Here is a 21756-nt window from a genome sequence, read left to right as displayed (position 1 = left end):
TTAAATAAATGCTTTTCCATACTTTTCTCCGAAAAAGTTTTTTTCCCAAACCAACTAAAAAAAAATTAAATTTAAATTTGCTCTCCAAAAAAAACCCCATTCACAAATTTCCTCCCAAATTTTCCCTAAACCCAAACCAATGGAAAAACCATTGATTTTTTCTCCCTTCCTTAATACCACAAATCAACATCCCAAAATACCCCAAACTTTTGTTTTAAATGAAACTTAAAAGGGACAACAACCCCCTGAAACCACATTTTCACCAGGCACCTCTTTCAATATTATACAGAAACTTTTTAAACAGATAAAAACACCCAAAAAACTCCAAAAGTTTCAATTCTCTGCTCACAAAAATCTTTTAAATCCTCTCCACAATTTCAAGAAGTTTTGCCTTTCTAATATCTCAGCCAGGATTACAGTGGAATGATAAAGATATTTTCATTTTCATGGACACAGGCAAGGGGAGGGTGTGGCAGAGCCCTCTGTCTGTTCCTTAAATAAGAAAAAAAATTCAAATTATTGAATTTCCCCTGAATTAAACTGCACTGCCCTGCCCTGGATTTATTTTCTCACTATTGCTGCTCCTGCTTTCCAGCATCTCCTCCTCCAGCAGACACTGAGTTACAATTTTGAGGGGGTTGGAGCTTGGAAATGTCAAAGGGATTCACGTTCTTTCTGCACCACCTTTCAAAATAAAGCCAAAAGCCTCCAGGATCATGAATGCAGCACAAAATTCTGCATCCAAAAGAACAATTCCCTTCCCAGATCACACAATAATCCCACACAGGCCATGAGGAAATATCACAGGAGGTTGTTTTTAGACCATCAATTAATCTGTGAACCCTCAGCTTGATCTTTCAGGAAATTGGTAATTTTGTAGCTCGCGGAGACACGAAATGTAAAAGAGAGGAATGTTTAAGCAAACCTTCTATTTGAACTCCTGGCCTTCAAAAAAAAAAAAAAAAAAAAAAAAAAAAAAAGCAGAAATGAGATTTTCTCAGAAATGAGAAAATGCCAAGGCTGGCACCTCCCAGGGGGATGAGCTGCACACCAGCAATGACCCACCCAGAGTGACAATAAAGACTCCTGGAAAGGCAAAGCACATTTTGGTGACTTTGGGGATAAATCTCCTAAAATTTTAAAATTTCAGCCTCCTCTGCACCTGTAGAATCCCCACTCTGTGTTTGAGGTTGGGATTTTCATCCCAGTGACTTTGCAGCCCATGTCAGAGCGTATTTGGGTGGACTGTGAGCACAAGGAAATCAACTCTATTGACAGTGTTGAAGCACATTTCAGGTTGTCAGTGCAAAAAAAATTCAGATTTAACATCTGGCTGGCTCTCAGAAAACCCAGCTAAGAGATAAAGCAAAAGGAGCAGAGGCAAAGCAGCAGATATGAGACATGAGTAACAAAGAGCATCGCTCCAACTCAGCCTCTGAAGAATATTAAAGCAAAGAACATTATGCTGAAAGAATCATTGCTAAGGAAAGAGGAGTTTGGGAATAGGAGGATCAAATTCTAACCTGTTTTATAACAACCTGCAAGCTCAGAGAATTCAGGGAATCACACAGGTTGCCATTAAGGGAAGGCTGAGTGTACAAATTCCTGCAAATCACCTCCTCTGATCTGCAGAAACCCAGGTGCACTGAGGTGCCTGTTGCACAGAGATCAGAAAAATCACTGAAAAATGGGTTGGGAAAGGGACCTTAAAGCTCATCCAGCTCCAACTCCCTCATCCTTCCAAACAGCTCTGAAAGATTTGAAAATGACAAATTATTAATTAATAGAGAGTCACAGTTGTGCTCCAGGCAAAGGAGTAACGAGTTGCTGGTTGGGATCTTGCAGATCATCCCATTCCAACCCTGTGCCATGGGCACGTTCCTCTAAACCAGATTGCTCCACTGCTCAGAGGAGTGGTGGAAAAAAAACCAAATTCCAGATTCCAGAGGATGGCACATTTGTGAAAATCACTGTGAAAATATTTTCCAGTGCCTGGTGAGGTTTTGCTTCTGCTTTTGGTGTGGGGACAAACCAAAACCCCTGGAAAACATCACTCTGAAGAATATTAAAGCAAAGAACATTATGCTGAAAGAATCATTGCTAAGGAAAGAGGGATTTGGGAATAGGAGGATCAAATTCAAACCTGTTTTATACAACCTGCAAGCTCAGAGAATTCAGGGAATCACACAGGTTGCCATTAAGGGAAGGCTGAGTGTACAAATTCCTGCAAATCACCTCCTCTGATCTGCAGAAACCCAGGTGCACTGAGGTGCCTGTTGCACAGAGATCAGAAAAATCACTGAAAAATGGGTTGGGAAAGGGACCTTAAAGCTCATCCAGCTCCAACTCCCTCATCCTTCCAAACAGCTCCGAAAAACACTGAGATTTAAAAATGATAAATTAATAATTAACAGAAAGAGAGTCACAGTTTTGCTCCAGGCAAAGGAGTAACGAGTTGCTGGTTGGGATCTTGCAGATCATCCCATTCCAACCCTGTGCCATGGGCACGTTCCTCTACACCAGGTTGCTCCACTGCTCAGAGGAGTGGTGGAAAAAAAACCAAATTCCAGATTCCAGAGGATGGCACATTTGTGAAAATCACTGTGAAAATATTTTCCAGTGCGTGGTGAGGTTTTGGTTCTGCTTTTGGTGTGGGGACAGGCCAAAACCCCTGTAAAACATCACTCTGAAGAATATTAAAGCAAAGAACATTATGCTGAAAGAATCATTGCTAAGGAAAGAGGAGTTTGGGAATAGGAGGATCAAATTCTAACCTGTTTTATAACAACCTGCAAGCTCAGAGAATTCAGGGAATCACACAGGTTGCCATTAAGGGAAGGCTGAGTTTACAAATTCCTGCAAATCACCTCCTCTGATCTGCAGAAACCCAGGTGCACTGAGGTGCCTGTTGCACAGAGATCAGAAAAATCACTGAAAAATGGGTTGGGAAAGGGACCTTAAAAGCTCATCCAGCTCTAACTCCCTCATCCTTCCAAACAGCTCCGAAAAACACTAAGATTTAAAAATGATAAATTAATAATTAACAGAAAGAGAGTCACAGTTGTGCTCCAGACAAAGAATTAACAAGTTGCTGGTGTGACAGTCCTGTTCTGAACCACAATGAAGCAGGGATGGAATTCTCCCTCCTCCAATCCCACTTCCCACTAAAAAAGCTGCATCAGATTGTTCAAGTTTTGCTTGCAGGGTGATGTTTTCCACACCAAAAGCAGAATCAAAACCTCACCAGGCACTGGAAAATATTTTCACAGTGATTTTCACAAATGTGCCATCCTCTGGAATCTGGAATTTGGTTTTTTTTCCACCACTCCTCTGAGCAGTGGAGCAATCTGGTGTAGGGGAAGGTGTCCTTGCCCATGGCACGGGGTTGGAATGGGATGATCTGCAAGATCCTTTTCAAGGCAAACCATTCTGTGATTCTGGAAGAATTTTGGTTGATGCAATTCTGTAGCTTCCTACATAAGAAAAAAACCAAAAACAAAACAAAACCAAACCAAACCAAACCAAAAAAACCCAAAAAACCAAAAAACCCCAAACCAAACCAACAATAACAAAAAAACAAACCAACAATAACAACAACAAAACAAAACCAAACCAACAATAACAAAAAAACAAACCAACACTAACAACAACAAAACAAAACCAAAACCAACAAACAAAATCAACAAACAAACAAACAAAAAAGCCTCAAAATAAAAGCAGATATTTCCTATAAAGAAAGAAACAACAAGAGCTGGAAAAAAACCTCAGAAAAAAAAAATAAGATTCTACCTTAAGAAAGATTTCTTGATTTTCAAATCTCTATTTTTTAAATGCCTGAGCAGTGCTGGTGAGCACTGAAGAACCTGCAAGGCAGGCAGGACACTGGAAAAAAAAAAAAAATCAGAGATGAACCCTCACAAATCCACCCTTGAAAATTGATCCCAGTGGGAAGAGAATTGTCCTTTGGGAGAGCTGAAATCCCCTTGCAATGAAACATCTGTGACTTGAATCAGCATCACTTCTCCTGAGAGATCACAAAACAAAGTTTTTAGAATTTTTTCCAGCCCAGTTGTCACATCCACAGGATTTCTGGGAATATCTTCATTTTTTTTCCCACCTCAGCACCAAGATGGGCTTTAAAGCAAAGTCACCCCAGTGAATTGAAGCAAATCATCAGGAGAGGAACAATCCAGAGGCACCATCATTTATCATTTTGGCAGAAAAAGGGGCTGGGAAATGGAATTTTTTTTCTAAGAGGGCATCAAGCATCACCCTGATGAATCAGTGAGGGAATGAGCATCAAATCACTTTAATAAAGTGAGATCATCCTTTTATTGTGGCCCAAATAAATCTGCTGGCTTGTCCCAGTGTCCTCTGTCAGTAAAAAACCAGACAGATTTTGGATGTTACGCTCTGATTTATTTATTTACTGACCTGCTGGGAGGTGGAACTAATTTGGATTATTCTCCCTGTCACGAGGCAGCAAATTCCAACTGTTTAAGGCCAGGAGAGAAAAATTAATGACAGAATTAACAGAATTAACCTCTGTGCAATTGGGGTGTATCAGACAAGAGTCCTGCTTTTTTTTTTTTGTCTCAGGTATTGCACAAGGCCTTGGAAAAAGCAAAATCCATCCAACCTCCTGCTCCAAGCCTTTTCCAAAGGAAGTTCAACACAGGAGAATTGGGCAGAAAAACAGCTCTCTTGTCTATTAAAAAAAAAAAATAAAATTACACTAAATGTTATTTTTCTAGGAGGTTTACCTTCCTTTAAAACCATGTTATTATAATATAAAATTAGATTGGGGATTTTTCAAAGAATCCAAAGTAATTAGTTGTCCAATTCCCATTGGATTGCCAAGGGAGTTAGATCCTAAATGCCTTTGGCTCTTTTGGAAAACCTCATCCATCACAGAAATTCATAGGGTGGTTCACCAGAAAGTGCAGAGAAGCAAAGTCTGAGTTAAAAGGTTTTGAGAAGGATTTTTACAGCATTTCCCAAGGCCCCTCAGTCAGTGGGAATAGTGGGCACCACCAGCACATTTTCCACTAAAAAAATCACATTTTACACACAGGAATCGTGGCAAGGAGTGATCAGGGACATTCCATGATCTAAAACACTAAAAATAAAAGGCAAAAAGGGAAAAGCTCCACTCAGTGAAAACACTGAGCCCATGGAGTGTAGGAAAAAGGGATTTTTCCTTCTCTCCTAGTGCTTTTCTTTAAGTTTTGGGGTTTTTTTTCAAACAGATTCCAAGCAGAGGGAGTGCAGCTTTTCTGACTGGGAAGAATGAATTAACAATGCACCACTGGTGGGTTTTTAATCAGATTGCAGCTCCAGCTTCACCCAGGGCACTGCCACAGCCACAGATCTTCACCCTCTTCCAGAAATGAAGACCCCAAAGAACTTTTCAAGGCATTTAATTACACCTTGAGAGGAAAATCACTGTGTAGAGGCCACATTTAATTATTTGATTCCCTCTTGTCCCCCTTTTCCAAGAGGAATTGGGTTTCCATGGTTTACCATGGACACAGTGACTCCTGTCCAGTTGTTTGATTACAACCCACAGTGAATATGTTGATAAATCCTGTTGGGTTTTTTTTGTACTCATATTTTATATTTTGATAGATGAGGGTCTCTCCTGTGCTGAAATCACAGGGTGGTTTGGGTTGGAAGGGATCTTGAAGCTCATTTAATTCCAGATTATTTCCAACTCAAACCATTCCGTGATTCTCTGATCAGCAAAATTCCTCCAATCCAAAAGCATGCAAAACCAACAAAAAAAAAATTAAAAAAAAGAAAAAAGAAAAGAAAATGAGCTGAAACAAATTGAATCTTTTATTTTAGTTCACTTAAAAAGAGGAAATCAGAAGATTTATAATAAAGAAATAAAAAATAATTATAAAATCTGCCTAAGTCATGTTGGCACTTCCCACAAAGGAAGGATGGATATAAGGAAGGGATGAAATGCAATCCAAATTCTCCATTTCAGCCATGAAAATAGAGGGAAAGCAGCTTCTCCCCAGCTTATTCCTGACAAATAAATGGAATTTTGAGTGTATATTTAGATGAACTCACAGAGCCACGACCAGAACCCCACTGAGAGAAACAGAAGGGTTTGGGGGCGGAGGGGGATTGGTTGTTCCCAGCATGAATTGGGAGGGTTTTTTCCCTCAAAACATTCAGGTTTGGAGCTGTGCAGCCTCTCCCAGCCCTGAGAACACCAGTGAATCATCAGCCACTTGCTGCTGCCTTCTACAGACACATTTACATGAGATATTTGGAAGGAAGAATTACATCCTTTTGGAGCTGAGGGGCTAAAAGTTGGTACAGCAAATATGGCTGAGGCCAAAAAGTGAATGTAAAGGAATTAAAAAAAGGTTTTGTGACTGATTATGTGCTTAAATATTTTTTTTTTCAGTGGATGAATCTGCTTTCAGGAATCACAATCCCACTCAAGTCTTTATTATCCATTATTTATTTATCTATGTTTTATCTACTGAAACCCTTGTGCACATCATGATCTTCTGCCCAAAACTCGCTGAGAGATATTTCCAAAATTCCTAAACAAAACCACTTCAAAAGGCAGCTGGGCAGCAAAAAACATAAAGATAAAAAAATACAAAAATAAATTCTCAAATCCTGCAGGTGCAGGTTGGATGAGGTTTGGAACAACCTGGTGTAGGGGAAGGTTTCCCTTCCCTTGGCACAGGGATGAGCTGCAAGATCCTTTCCAAGGTAAATCATTTCTGTGATTCTGGAAGAATTTTGGGTGATGCAATTCTGTAACTTCCTACATAACAACAACAACAGCAACAAAAAAAAAAGGCTTCAAGTCCCCAAAATAAAAGCAGAGATTTCCTATAAGGAAAGAAACAGCAAGAACTGGAAAAACCTCAGGAAATGAAAAAAATAAGAGTATGAGCTGAGCACATCAAAAGAAGGATTTTATAGTCCTATAAAACATGGCCACAAATGCTGATGAACTCCTTGTAGCACCTCCTAATTCCAGCTGATGGCAGGGATGAAGTGACAGAAAATTGGGGAAAAAAAAATCCACATCAGAGCTGATAAAAATGGTTAAAATAAAAGATCAGGCACAAATCTGCAGCAGAGTTTCTGTTTCTTCCACACCATCCCATTATTTATCAGCTCTAAGAAGACTGAAGACCAACAAGCCTTGTGCAGGCTGGGAATTCTGCATTTTCCACTTCCAAAAATTCACATTTCCTGTTGGAATCACATCGGGTGTGATGGTCACTTCACACCCCTCTTAGTCCTTGTCAGAGAAATCTTCCAACTTGAGAAAGAAAAGCTTCTAAGTGGCACCACTGGGGGGAAAAGAAAAAAAAAGCTGGAAAAAATTCCATATTCTCAAGTTGTATCAATTAAAAGGAATTTTGTGATGGCTCAGAGTTCACAAGGCACAGGTTTTGTGCCAACTGCCAAATACTGAAGTAGGAAATGTGTCATTCCCTTTCCTGAATTCCCAACCTTTTCCTCTCAGCCTAACACCCAGCAGAGCTGACTCTGACTTTCACAACTCCACCAAACAGCTTTTTGAAATTAAATTTCTCTCTATGAGAATTTGGGCACCTTTTACGGCACCTTCAGCAGAATTTGAAGTCGCTTTTCACTCACATGGATTTAGTTACATGAATATTTAGGCAAAAAACTCCAAAATCTCCTTTAAAACTATAATATAACTAAATGTGATAAACAATTAAAAGGAAAATCCACCTTAAATGAAGTTCAGAGCAGCTTGATGCTCTACAGCATGAAAGATTATGAATTCTTTCTTTGCTTATAAACCTGCAAATATTTCATTAAAGGAGTTAATATTTTTTTAAAATCTCCCTCAAAGCTCATTGACCTCCTCTGCAATGAGCTGCAGAAATGACTGTGTGTTGTTCAAACAAATAATTTTTATTCTGGCCTTGATTTCTTTGAACTTCAACATCAATATTGGTGTTTATAAAATGCATTGGATCAACAGCTCCAGGATAAAAATTGTCCAAATAAAAGTTGTTAATGCAGGAGTGTGGGAGAAGAATTCTGCTCTGTCACCCTGCTAAGAGAATATAAAATAAAATATGGCACAGCTTGGTTAACAAGGGCCATCCCTGGGAAAGGAAATAATCCAAAGTCTGCAGCTCTGGAGCTGCTCCAGGTACCTGTTACCACATAATTCAGTTTGTTTCGAGCACAGCTCAGCCAGGATTGTCCACTCAAGGAGAAAACAGATCAATCTGGGGCATTTCTACTTCATATTCTTTGTTTTTAAAAGAACAAGATGTCACTGCTGTCTCCTGTTGATTCTATTAAATCTCTCTGCACTTCCTGACACTTTTTTCCTCCTTTATCCACATCATTTCCATCACCCCAAATTCCAAGTGCAGTTTCTTAAGAGCTTTTAAAAAGCACCAATTTATTTGCTGCTTGAAACTGCAAGAAGAATTCAATTTTTAGGTAAATTGGAGCAAATCTCTCAAACATTTTAATAGAGAGGGGAGGCAGGACATTACAAACCCTCTTAGCAAGGCCAAATTTTAAAGAAATACCTTCCTGCAAAATCAGCTGCTCCCTCCTTAGATCCAGAGAGATGAAACTCTTCCTGCACCACAAACTTTCCCCAGAAAATCATGTTCTTAGCAGCACATATTTGCAGAAAACACTGTAACACCCTGCTGGATTTATTCCTGCATGAAGTGCTGAGCTCACTTCAAATAACAGGGGAGGAGGGCAAAATATCAAGTGACCTACTCTAATTATTTAAATTCCATTTTTAAATATCAGCATTTCAGAGGAGTGGAATTCTCCCTCCTCATTTTTTTTTTTCCTGCTAGACACTGAAGGAAGCTGGTTTTTTTTTTTTTTTTTTTTTTTTTTTTTTTTTTTTTTTTTTTTAAAGCTGCAGACAAATCCCTTTTATGACCAGTGGTCTCTCAATGAGCTGAGCATTAGTGAGGAGTCCAAGGGCAGCAGTTCCACACATGTCAAATCATTTAAAAAAAAACCCACAAAGACTGTCAGGCCCATTATTTGGAGGATGACCACAAAGCCATTAAATATCTGTAGAGACACTTGGTGAAAAATAACTGCCTTGGGTTCAAACCATCACCTGGTGAACTTCCCAAAGGCAGCAGCAATTTCAGAAATTGCCCTGCCCTTCCAGCCAGGATTTATGGCACATTAACAGGAGTTGATTTTACTTTCTGAGAGCCAACTGTGTCACAAAAAGCTGTGAAATGCAAAGGTTCTGACCTGTGCTGAGCCACCCACCAAAAACCACTTGGGTTTTCCATGAGCAGCTCCAGAGAGAAGCTTCAGCTGGTAGAAAAACCCTTCCCTTGGGTGAGGAGTCAGGGCAGGGGATTGAAGGTTCACATTTCACATTGATCATGGGCAAGGATTTCAATTCATTCCATGCACAATGTGGGGATATTTGTGAAAGGAAAAAAAAAAAAATCTGCATCACTGCACAGTCAAATAATCCTGCACAGCAACAGCTACAAAGCAGCCCCAAAGTGAAAAAGTGACTTAGGGCAGGAGGCAGAGAGCATTTTCCATCACCAGAGCTGGAATGACCAATATAAATAAAATAAATCCTTCCCCCTGCTGTAAATAATGCCAGGTTTCCTCTTTTGCCCTCCTCTGTCACATCCCAGGTGAAATTCCACATCTGTGCACTGTGGATAAAAGTAATCTCCAAATAAATAAATAAAATAAAAGTATATATTAAACATGTGTTTAGTTTAACACTAAGAGAGCAAGAATGAGAGAACAGACAGGTGACAGATGAGAGGAAAAAACCTTTTCCCTTCCTTTTTCCACAGTTCCTTCCTTCTCTGGCTCATCCTGTGCCAGCCCTGCCACAGCTCAGGGACCTGAGGGAGCAGCAAAGGCAGCCAGCAGCAAAACCCTTGGCCAAAACAACTCCCTCCAGTTAAATTCCTGACAGGAGAATGAGCAGAGCTGCCAGAGCAAGGAAAACATCCTGGCCTGTGGAAAAGGCAGAGTGGGATGACAGCAGAGCTGGCAGAGGCTGGGATGGAGCTGAAATTCTCTGCACACCTTTCCCACTGAGTAACTGAGGCTGCTGAACTGCACTAAACATCCCCTGCTCACCTGGCTGCAGAGGGGGACCAGTATTTTATGCCATTAATTCCTTTAAAAACCAAAGAGGGACTCAAGTTTCTGCAGCAGAGCACTGAAATTCATCTCCAAGTGCTTTTCCAGGACTCCTGGGTAAAGTGTGGCACAGAAAATGCAATTTAAATGCAGCTTTTTTGCAAGAAAATATCTTATTTTGTTATCTTTTCTGCAAGATCAATCCCACTGCCCACCACCAGAGCCAGATGTGAGGCGCAAAATGATCCCATTTCCTTTTTCCTTCCATCAAATGCTGTTCCTTTTTGTAAGGAGAGATGTGAGGATGGTGGAGCATCCTTAAGAGAGGTTTCTCCATGCTCAGTGTCTGATATCCCCAATTCTGCAGCACCACAACAGGAGTGTGTGGGCACAGAGGAGGCTTCAGTTCCTCCTTCCCCAGTTTCCTTATGGTTTCAGCAATGTTTGGGCTGCTAAATGACACCAATTTTGGAAAACACAGGAAAGCATTAGACAGAAAAAAAAAAAATAAAACCAAAAAAAGGAACATATTAGTTGTCAGTGTCTTTCTCAGCAGAGAGCCTGCTAAAGATTTATGGCCCAGAGAAAATATGTGTGATTTTTTCTCTTTTCTGTGGGAGGGAGAAAAATACAGACCCCAAAAAAACCTGAGAATCATCGACGACAAAATTCACAGCTGAGAAAGAAGATTTTTTTTTTCCTTGGAGGCAAACAGCTCCAGGCTGAACAGGACAAGTCATTGGAAGCTTCATCTGAGTCCTGCAGCATTCCCTGTGTCCTGTCCCTCCAGACTTTTCCCAAATTCCAGCTTCTCCTGGAGCCTCTTTAGGTCCTGGAATGTGCTGGAAATTCCCCCTGGAGCTTTCTCTTCTCCAGGAGAACATTCCCAGCTCTTCCAGCCTGGCCCCAGAGCAGAGAGGAACCTCTGGATTCATCTCAACAGTTCTGTATGACCCTGAATTGTCCCAGAAAACCTCAAAATTTATCCTGACACAACCACTCACATCAGCTCTCAGTTCTCTCCAGCCAAAACCTTGATCCTACATTAATGAGGGTGTTCAGGAGGATGTTCCACCCACTCCTGCAGTGAAGAGCTCAATTAGCTCCACACAAAATGCCAAATTTCAAGTTAAAATCTAAACAAATTTCTCCCACTGATGGAACAACATGACCAAGGGCTATAAGACAAAGAAATAATAACTTCAAACAGTTGTTGGTTTTTTTTTGTTTGTTTGTTTTTTTTTTTTTTTCCCTGAACAAGGCTGCTCTTAATAGTTTGATAAACTGCTTTTGTTTTTTGATTTGTTTTCTAGCACTCCACAACCAACTGGAAAAGGTCACTCTGTCTTCTGTGTTATTCCTCCATTCTCAGAGAAGGTCAAAAAATATTAAATATCTGCATGTTTTGTAGCTGAGCACTGAGGCACCTCTCACACTACACCAGAGTGCAGTTAGGAGGGAATTATTGCTGTTGTATATAGATGGAGTTGTTATTCAGAAATCCAGCTCCAAAAAGGAGCTGCAGGAAACAACTCCTTCCACACAACCCCCAATTTTACCTGTTTTTTGGACAGAGATGGAGAAATAACCTTACTGCAAGGAATTTCACAGGCAGAGATGCACAATGCACAGAATATTATTATTTCTGTGAACTGCACTCACTGTGGTGACCAAACTCCATTCATTGGGATTTGAAGGAATTCCATCCCTTCCCTGAACTTCTTGCTCCAAGTTTTCAGCCTCCCCCAATAGCTTTAAACACTTTTAAAAACTGAATTTTCTGCTCCCCCTGCTGCAAATGTTAAGATCCCCTCTCCAAAAATTCTCCTGACTCAGAAAATCAGGCCAGAGATAATTTAAGCTTTGGGATCAAAGGTTTTCTTACACTCCAAGGTAAAAATATTTTAAGCCACTCCAGAGGAACTAAGGTACAAACACCCCCAAGATTTTGAACAAAGAAATGCAGCATTTCCTCCCTTTCATGCCAGTCAAGGCTCATTTCTTACCTTAAACCAGCAAGAGATTATGGATCTTAAAGTGGCTGTTTTTATGCATTGTAAAAGCTTCTTCTGGAAGCTTTTCTGACTCCCCCTGACACTCAAGAACAATGAAAACCTTTCCAAGAGGCTTGTTGTGTTGTTTTTTTTTCTTGGCAGACTTTTCTCACAGATCTTGGACAGACCAAGATTGTCTCCCCAGCCCCATTTTCACTCCTCAGGGCTCTTCATGCCTCCACAGGCTTTGAGTTCCATCAACCTTGTCCAGGAGCAGCCAAAAGGAGTCACTCAAAATTTCACCACACTCAGAGCTGAACCCACCCCAAACTCCCACAAAGAACAGGAATATCCAGCCTTGATGTTCTGCTTCACTGAGGGAACAATCTTTGGAGGGTTCTTACCCCAAAGGTTTTGTCTTTCTGCAGCAAAATCTGCAGAACTCAAAGCTCAAAGTTTTTCTGGACCTCGTGGATGACAGGGAGATGCAGATTCCCAATTCCAAACCCATTCCACATATCCTTAAATTGAATTCTTCCCTTTTTATTCTTCATTTCTTTATTCTCACTTCAATTGTGTGACACCCTGTTGTTCAGAAAACCCCTCATGAACCTCTGCCTGGACATTTCCAAGCAAATTTTTGCAGGAAGAGGATTGAAGGGAGCTGCAAGTTTGTGGAATGAAGAAAAATGATTGAGATTTCTTTAATTATAATTCCTCTAGAAAGATAAATATGTGGGTGAGGAGTCAGTGCAGGGGATTGAAGGTTCACACTTCACATTGATCATGGGCAAGGATTTCAATTCATTCCATGCACAATGTGGGGATATTTGTGTAAGGAAAAAAATCTCCATCACTGCACAGTCAAAAAATCCTGCAGAGCAACAGCTACAAAGTAAAAAAGTGAGTTAGGGCAGGAGGCAGAGAGTATTTTCCATCACCAGAGCTGGAATGACCAACATAAATAAAATAAATCCTTTCTTCTCCTGTAAATAATGCCAGGTTCACTCCTTTGCCCTACTCTATCCCATGCCAGGTGAAATTCCACATCCGTGGATAAAATAATCTCCAAATAAATAAATAAAAATATATATTAAACATGTGTTTAGTCTGACAGTAACCAGACTAAGAGAGCAAGAATGAGAGAACAGACAGGAGACAGATGAGAGCCTCACATCCCTGGCTGAGAGGAACAGCACCTGAATAAAGCCTGAGCAAGGTACAGCTTTAGTCTCTTGCAGTTCAGAGGAAGAATCAAATAAGAATTTGCTGCAAACACGCCGGCAGCAAAGTGTCTGAGCTGCCTAAACCCAGCCATAATGACAGCAGAAGACAAGCCATTAGAGCTGTGACACTTTATAAGACAGGCATGACATGGTAACACAGAACAAAAATGTCACTTTGAAAGCTGCTGATAAATCACTTGGTAGGCAAAAGGAATCAACCTTTCCAAACACCATAAGGACGAATCCACAGGAATTTTTTTTATTATTATTTTTTTTTTCTGCTGATATTTAAACTCTTTGGAGTTTTACAATCTGTTGTAAACGTGGCCACTTCCCAAAAAACCCCTAAAGATAAATCCCAGCACTGCTGAGCTTGGTTCTAAAGGGTGGAAAAGTGCCCAGCTGAGGGATTCTTACCTGCAGGACATCCTGGATCTTCACCCACACGTCCACCATGTCGTAGAGTTTGATGTCCCCATCGTGTTGGCTGCAGGGGGAGGCCACAGTCTGCTGCAGGTGGCCCAGCACCACTGAATGTGCAGCAGCCACAGCGTTGAATTTGTCAAAGAGCAGCTCCAGCAGCTCCAGCAGCAACCTGGGGACCAGAGGAAAAGCCCTGCTCAGCTTCTGGAATGTTCCAGGGCAGGGGGGGACAGGGCATTGTGGTTTTGTGTCTTGTTTTGTGACGTGCTGAAGTCACAAAACCTCTTTGTAGGTTCATTTCAGCTCAGGTTTGGTATCCGAAAGTACTTGAGGATATTTCTTCTCACTCCCTTGCCCATATCAGCATTGCTCACTTTAAAATGTCCTTTTTAGGGTTACAGGGAAGACAAAACCATTAATAACTCCACAGTCATTTAGAGCCCATTGTGGGACCCCAGGTAGAGCTGCAGGCAGGGAGGGAAACAACCTGCTCTTCCCCCAGGAAAAAGTATGAGTCTCAAGGCAATAAAAGCTGACTTACCCACACAAATGGGGTAAAAGGAATTATTTTTGAGTTCTTAAATTAATATGGCAGGTTTCAAACCACAGGAAATATCAGAAAGCTAAAATACCAACCCTCATCACTTGCCATGATTTTACTCCTCTAATTTTTATACCTATAACATCATCTAAATCTACTGCATTGTACTTGCTCTTAGAGCTCCTTACTGCCCAATTATCACAATTAAAGCACCTTTGCAACAGTTTGTGGTGAGGCAGAGCCATCACACTTTTTACTGTTTGAGAAAAGAGAAAAATCCCATTGGAGTTCACGGGCGTTTAATGAGCAGCTCGAGTCCCCACGTCACCCCAGCAAAACGTGAGGATCACACTTCCCAAATCCATATGTTAGGACTTGTAGCTCTGACAGACAGGCTCCATCACATTTCCTGCAGCAGCTTTGGAGCCACCACATGCTCCAAGTCTGCCCAGCAGAAGCTGAGATCCCCAAGGGCAGGAGCTGGAGCTGCTTCAGTGTTTACAGGAACAGGGAAATGGCTTTGGGGACACCTCCCACTGTCCCAGAGTGATCCAAGCCCCAATGTTCAACCTGGCCTTGGACATTCCAGGAATTCAGGGATTCTCTGGCAATTCCAGCCCAGGCAGGAATTCCTTCCCAAGATCCCATCCAAATCTCCCCTTTTCCAATCTGAAGCCATTCCCTGTGTCCTGTCCCTGTCCCCAGTCCCTCTGCAGCTCTCCTGGAGCCCCTTGAGGCCCTGGAATGTTCTGGAAGCTCTCCCTGGATCCTTCCCTTCTCCAGGCTGGCAATTCCCAGCTCTCCCAGCCTGACATTGGATCCATCTCCTCTCCAAGAAATCAATGCACTGAGGGGCTTCACTTGGAATCTCAGGAATCCATGAAGGGTCTCCCTTCCCTTTCCCTCTCTTTTCTCTCCCCATTTCCCATCCAAACCCCTCGGGATGGATTCTGAGTGTCCCAAATCCCAGAATGCCAGGAGCAGTTTGGGTGGGAAGGGACCTCAGAGCTCATTCCAGGGACAATTCCATGATCCCAGGGGGCTCCAATCCTTCCTTGGACATTCCAGGGATTCTCTGGCAATTCCAGCCCAGGCAGGAATTCCCAATTCCCAATCTCCCATCCAGCCCTGCCCTGTGGCAGTGGGAAGCCATTCCCTGTGTCCTGTCCCTGTCCCCAGTCCCTCTGCAGCTCTCCTGGAGCCCCTTTAGGCCCTGGAATGTTCTGGAAGCTCTCCCTGGATCCTTCCCTTCTCCTTCCAGCTCTCCCAGCCTGGCTCCATCCCTCTGAATTAATTAATGACCTTCTCAACTCAAAAACAGAGCCACTGGAACCAAGATACCCCTTCAAACAAAACCCAATAAATTGTGTGTGTATCCCTTTTCTTCATAACTCAGAATAGCAGAAAATGCTAAAAAAATGTGAGATTATGGAACCAAATTAATTCTGTACCACTGAGAAAATGCTCTCAGCTTCCACCAACATCCCATGGCAAAGAGGAGCTCAGTTATCCCTGCAGCTCTTTGCTGCCCCAGGAAAGACCATTTTGGCAGAACTGAACCACCTGGAGAGTTGGACAAGTTCATTTTATTCTCATCTCATTAGTGTGAGCCTGATCTCACATTATCAATTTGTTTATGGAGCCATTACTAAGATAATACCACACTTTTTTGTTTGAAATTCTGATGTCTCCTTGTTCCCCTATGGACATAAAATCCCCCAGATCCACATTCCAGTGTCAGTAGCTGCCACCTCAAGTACATTTTCCATTCTCATCATTGTATTCCTACACCTCTCTGTTTTCAGATTAGCCAGCACATTTTATATTAATTTTTCTTTTCCCTACAAGTCCTACAAATCTGTTCAGGCCATTTTTGAAAGAAGGTGACTCAAAAGAGACACAGGCAATGAGAAAAAAAAAAAAAAATAAATTAAATAAGGTTGAAAACCAAATTTGGCCTGGATAGGGTTGGAGCAGAGAGTGCCCTGAACATAATTCCTGTTTTTATTTCAAAGCCTGGAGATGAAGGAAAAAATCAAAATATAATATGGACATGTAGGGAAAAGCACATGGAATCCAAGCAAGAGGATTTAGGAGGAGAAGTGTTAAATTTCCCATCTTTTTTTAGACTGGATTTTTAATGTTTCCTGACCAAAATGTCCCATCAATCTGTCCCTCAAATAGGGAACCATCCACATTGTTATTCTAAACTCCTCCAAAATTCAGGAGAATCCCACAGGTTTGTGCAGCAGCACCTCAAGGAAACTCAACTTTGTCCTCCACAACCCCAGGTAAGGATTTCTAAATGTGAAGGTGTGACAAATGAGCCAATAATTAAGGATAAGGCAGAGGTAAATCCTATATAGTTAAGCCTTTCTCCATAAACTTCTTTCAAGCACAAAATGTTAAATAATTTTAAAATTTTTAAAATGTTAAAAATGTTCAATAATTTTAACCATTAAGAATTTAAAGAAAAACTTTAAGAATTGAAGAAGATTGAACGGATGAATTGAAGAAGAATGAAAAGAAGAATAGTTAAGAATTTTAAATTGTGCACTTAAAGCTGAGCTCAGCTAAAACATGGTGAGATTCAGGCAGAGTTTTCAAAGTTATCCTCCCCCAGGGACAAGGAGCTCCTTGGAACCTGCTCCTGCCCTTCCTGGAACTCTGAGGATCTGAGAGAACACCCAGAGAGTCATCACAAACCAGAAAAATATCGAGTTTTAAAATTTGGGAGTAATTAAGAACACTTTTGTACACAAATGTAAAAGGTGGCTGCACAAACCTACATGGAAAAGAGAATTAAATTGAAAAAATCAGAAGAATGAGATCAGCAGTGGCTGATATCAGATCTGCAGCTTTTTTGGCAGGTTCTACAAATCATTTCTCTCTTGTACAACAAGAGGGGCTGAAAATAATCATTGCAATGGAGTCTCAAAAGGAATTACACCAGAATTTCCCCAATGGTTTGGGTTGGAAGGGACCTCAAGGATCATCTGAGAACCCAATGAACATTTCAGCAGTTTTGGGCACTGCTTTGTGCTCAAATTTTGGGTCTCACGGAGCTCTTGTTGTTCAGATTTATTTTTCCCCTGACAGCAGGGAAGTGTCTGAGCTTTGATTTAAAACTGAAGTTAATTAAAGGGGTGGGGACACCCTTCCACACTGTAATTTATTCTTTTCAATAGAAATGAATTCACCTGCTTGCTGTAAACTTCACGTGTGATTTAGGTTTAGAACCAGCTTTAATTATGTCTGTATTCAACAGGAATTCAAGACACTTTTCCATGGCTTTAGAATATGAGCATCTTAAAGGTTCACAGTCTCCAACAGATGCCAAAAGCCATTAAACCTTTCTGTGCCTCACTCAACCCTCTGGGCAGGTTAATGGCATTGATATATGATCTGATCCGATTTATCAGTTCTAACAGACAAGCAGGAGCCACAAACAACCTCTCCAGACTGGTTCATAAAACAAGTGTCAAGAATATGTTACACTCCCGGCATCAAAAACTAAAATTCTGCTTTCTGACCCATCTAAAAAAAGCTCCTTTTCACTGAGTTATCACGACAAATTCTTCAAAATGGAATTGTTTCCACAGCAGTGCTAATGAGAGGAATTAAAAAAAAAAAAGAGACTTTATCAAGCTGAATGTTTTTCTTGGGAGTATTTTCCCCTACAAACACTGCACACCATGAAGATGCACACTTGAATTTTCTGATATTAATTCCCTTTGGATAATGATCATGACACTGGAGATGAACATTTCAGCTGGAAGAGGTTCCTGCTGGAATCTTTTTGTTCCAAAGACCAGTTGCAGTGAATTCTGAGGAGCAGCACAAACACAGAGCTCAGTTGGCTTCCACACTTTGCTATTAACAGAAATGGGGCTGCAAAACAATCCAGAGACTTGGCCATAGAATTGGTGATAAGAATTAGTTCCATACATGATTTCAAAGCTTTTGCACCTGCATCAGCTTAATTGGACTCTGCTACACTCCAAATCACCCAGCTGAATTTTCTCATTTCAAGTCATATTATCAATTAGGGCTTTTTTTTTTTTAATTTTTTTTTTTCCTGCAGCAATCAAAGGGCTGCGAGTTAAAATATCCTTACCTAGGCTGATTTTCCTGGGAAATATTTGAAATCCCTGAGCTGAATTTTCTTATTTTCTCTTTTTTTTAAGGATTTTTTTTTTACAGAAATCAAGTGGCTGAGAGTTGAAATCTCCTTACCTAGGCTGATTTTCCTGGGAAATATTCATATTTCCTGTGAAATAATCACCTAGCTGAATTTTCACATTTTCTCTTTTTTTTTTTTTTTTTAGGATTTATTATTATTTTATTTTTTTTACAGTCATCAAGGGGCTGAGAGTTGAAATCTCCTTACCCAGGCTGATTTTCCTGGGAAATATTAGTATTTCCTGGGAAATAATCATCAAGCTGAATTTTCTCATGTTCTAATTTTTTTTAGGATTTATTTTTCTTTTTTTACAGCAATCAATGGGGCTGGGAGTGGAAATCTCCTTACCTAGGCTGATTTTCCTGGGAAATATCTCAAATCATCGAGCTGAATTTTCTCCTTTTCTCTTTTTTTTTTAGGATTTTTTTTTTTTTTACAGAAATCGAGGGGCTAAGAGTTGAAATATCCTTATCTAGACTGATTTTCCTGGAAAATATTTGTATTTCCTGGGAAATTATCACCGTGATGGATTTTCTCTTTTTTTTTTAGGGTTCTTTTTTGTTTTGTTTTGTTTCAGTTTGTTGGGGTTTTTTTGTTTGTTTGGGTTTTTTTTGGTTGTTTTCTTTGCAGCAATCAAGGGACTGGAAGTTGAAATCTCCTTACCTAGGTTAATTTTCCTGGAAAATATTCATATTTCCTGGGAAACAGATCCTGAGAAATAATCACCGAGCTGAATTTTCTCTTTAAGTTTTAGGATTTTTGGGGTGTTTTTTTTGCAGCAATCAAGGGGCTGGAAATTGAAATCTCCTTACCTAGGCTGATTTTCCTGGGAAATATCTCAAATCATTGAGCTGAATTTTCTCATTTTCTCTTTTTTTTTTTAGTATTTATTATTATTATTATTATTATTATTATTATTTTATTTTTTTACAGCCATCAAGGGGCTGAGAGTTGAAATCCCCTTACCCAGGCAGACTTTCCTGGGAAATATTAGTATTTCCTGGGAAATAATCACCGAGCTGAATTTTCTCTATTTTTTTAGAGTTTTTGTTTGTTTGTTTGGTTGGTTGGTTGAGTTTTTTTGGCTTTTTTAGCAATCAAGGGGCTGAGAGTTGAAATCCCCTTACCTAGGCTGATTTTCCTGGGACACATTCTCCCCTCTCTGGTAACCATTATCAGCCACCTGAGTGGTGGAACGTTTCACAATCTGCTTGAGCTCCTGCTCCAGGCGATCCTGGATGGCTTTCACTGTCTCTGGGATTTTCTTCAGCTTGGCCAAGCCCTTGATGAGGATTCCCATGAAGACAGGGCTGTTCTCCTCTGGATCCAGGTCTGGGTCCTCTTTGAGCTCCAGAAGACTCGAGTCTCGCACTGCAACAGATTTTAATCCCACATTTTATCAGTTGAATCCCGATGCTGTTTTACACCACAACAACACAGACTCTGAGTTTCAGAAGGCTGAAAAATCACTTTTTTTATTTTGGGATGTGTCTCCTTTTATACTATTCTATATAGACCAATTTGATTGGTGAAACAAAGGCAAACTCCTTCAATCACATTGGTCAGACCAGAGGGACATCCAGAAGTCCCTCCTAGGAAAAGGAATGGATAACAAAGTTACAATTACAAAAAAATCTTTTTTGTTTGCAGAAAATTCTCGGGGAAAAGAATTTCAGAAAACCAAAACATCTCAGACATGGAACCACAGAACCCAACATCAGCCCCCTGGAGAAGCAGCACAGGAGCTCCTCTGGCTCCACAAAACTCCCGTCTGGGTCCTCTTTGAGCTCCAGAAGGCTCAAATCTCACACTGCAACAGATTTTAATCCCAGATTTTAGCAATTGAACCCTGAGGTTGTTTTACACCACAACAACAGTTTCAGAAGGCTGAAAATCACTTTTTTTTATTATTTTTGGGATGCGTCTCCTTTTTATACTATTTTACACAGACCAATTTGATTAGTGAAATAAAGGCAAACATCTTCAATCACATTGGTCAGACCAGAGGGACATCGAGAAGAGAAGTCCCTCCTAGGGAAAGGAATGAATAACAAAGTTAAAATTACAAAACAATGTTTTCTGTTTACAGAAAATTCTCTGGGAAAAGAATTTCAGAAAACCAAAACATCTCAGGCATGGGAACCACAGAACCCAACATCAGCCTCCTGGAGAAGCACCACAAAGAGCTCCTCTGGCTCCACACAATTCCCAGCACGTGGAACAACCAAGGAAACCACAAACATTTGGGTTTTGGGGGTAAGAAGTGGATGTTTCTGTTTGTTTGGGGGTTTCCCCAGACATAAATCCACTGGATTGATTTAGGAACAATTCATGGTGCAAATTCTGTGCTGGGAAATAAGGGAAGTCTGGTGCAATTGAGATATCCCTAAAATATCCCTACAAATCCCCTGAATGGGTTTCAAGGAGCTAAAACCCACTCAGTTTCTTCCCCAGCTGGTTTTTTTTTCCTTGTTATTTTCCTCACAAGAGAGGAATTTTCATTACAAACACTATCAAGCTTAAGGGACTGCTGATGAATTCAGCCAAGTTTCCGCTGCCGAAGTGACTGATTGTTTGATTTTATCTTTTTCTGCTTTATTACGTCTGTCGAGGGCTTGATGAAGTTACTCAAATCTTCCAGCAAGGCTTCTAGAAGGGTAAAGTGAGAAGAATTAAGAGAGGATAGTGCAGACATGGTCCTGAAGGGAGAAAAAAAGAGAGAAATCCTGTTGCTAAGCGACAGGGGATGGGGAAAGCAAGAGAGAGAAGACTCTGCTCGTTTTAAGGAGGTTCATTAAGCAACATTTCTTAATTTACAGATAACACCCAGCAACAACAAAAGCGTGGCTCTGTTAAAGACTGGGTGAAACATTTAATAAATATATTTAAACACTTCTGGGAAGTTAAGTGCTTGCGAGGCAAACAGAATGAAAAGAATCTTGGAAGATCTACAGCCCCTCTGTGCCATCCACCACGCCAGATCCTTGGATCAAAATGAAAACCCAAAGGCTGTTTCCTCTGACTGGGGCTGAGCTCTAGAAAAGGCTGCTGGGTGACAGATGACTCCCATGGCTTCAACTCCTCGACAGATTTTTCTCCCTTCAAAACTTTTCCAAGAAGCTGAAGGGATGTCAAAAGATCCGAGCAGGAGGATGGAAGGAACGTGGCAGGAGTGAGGAATGGCACAGCCTGGAGCTGGGCTCTGACCAGAGGAGCTAACTTAGAGCAAGATCAAGAGAACAACAGCACAAGGATGGT

General features: G+C 40.7%; 1 protein-coding gene across 1 annotated transcript in view; it reads right to left on the bottom strand.

Moving 5' to 3' along the window:
• Positions 1-21756, bottom strand: part of EXOC4 (exocyst complex component 4) — a 348756-nt gene that overhangs the window by 276780 nt on the left and 50220 nt on the right. The window contains exons 6-7 of the mRNA XM_083858929.1: positions 19626-19869; positions 13769-13946 (exon numbers count right to left, since the gene is read on the bottom strand). Coding sequence (XP_083715055.1) covers positions 13769-13946; positions 19626-19869 — 422 coding nt within the window. The remainder of the gene's footprint in view (positions 1-13768; positions 13947-19625; positions 19870-21756) is intronic.

Source organism: Zosterops lateralis, assembly GCF_965231275.1.
Source record: "Zosterops lateralis genome assembly, chromosome: 4".
In the NCBI taxonomy this organism is placed as follows: Eukaryota; Metazoa; Chordata; class Aves; order Passeriformes; family Zosteropidae; genus Zosterops; species Zosterops lateralis.
The sequence above is the reverse complement of the archived record's forward strand: the minus strand, read 5'-3'. Positions and strand labels throughout refer to the sequence as shown.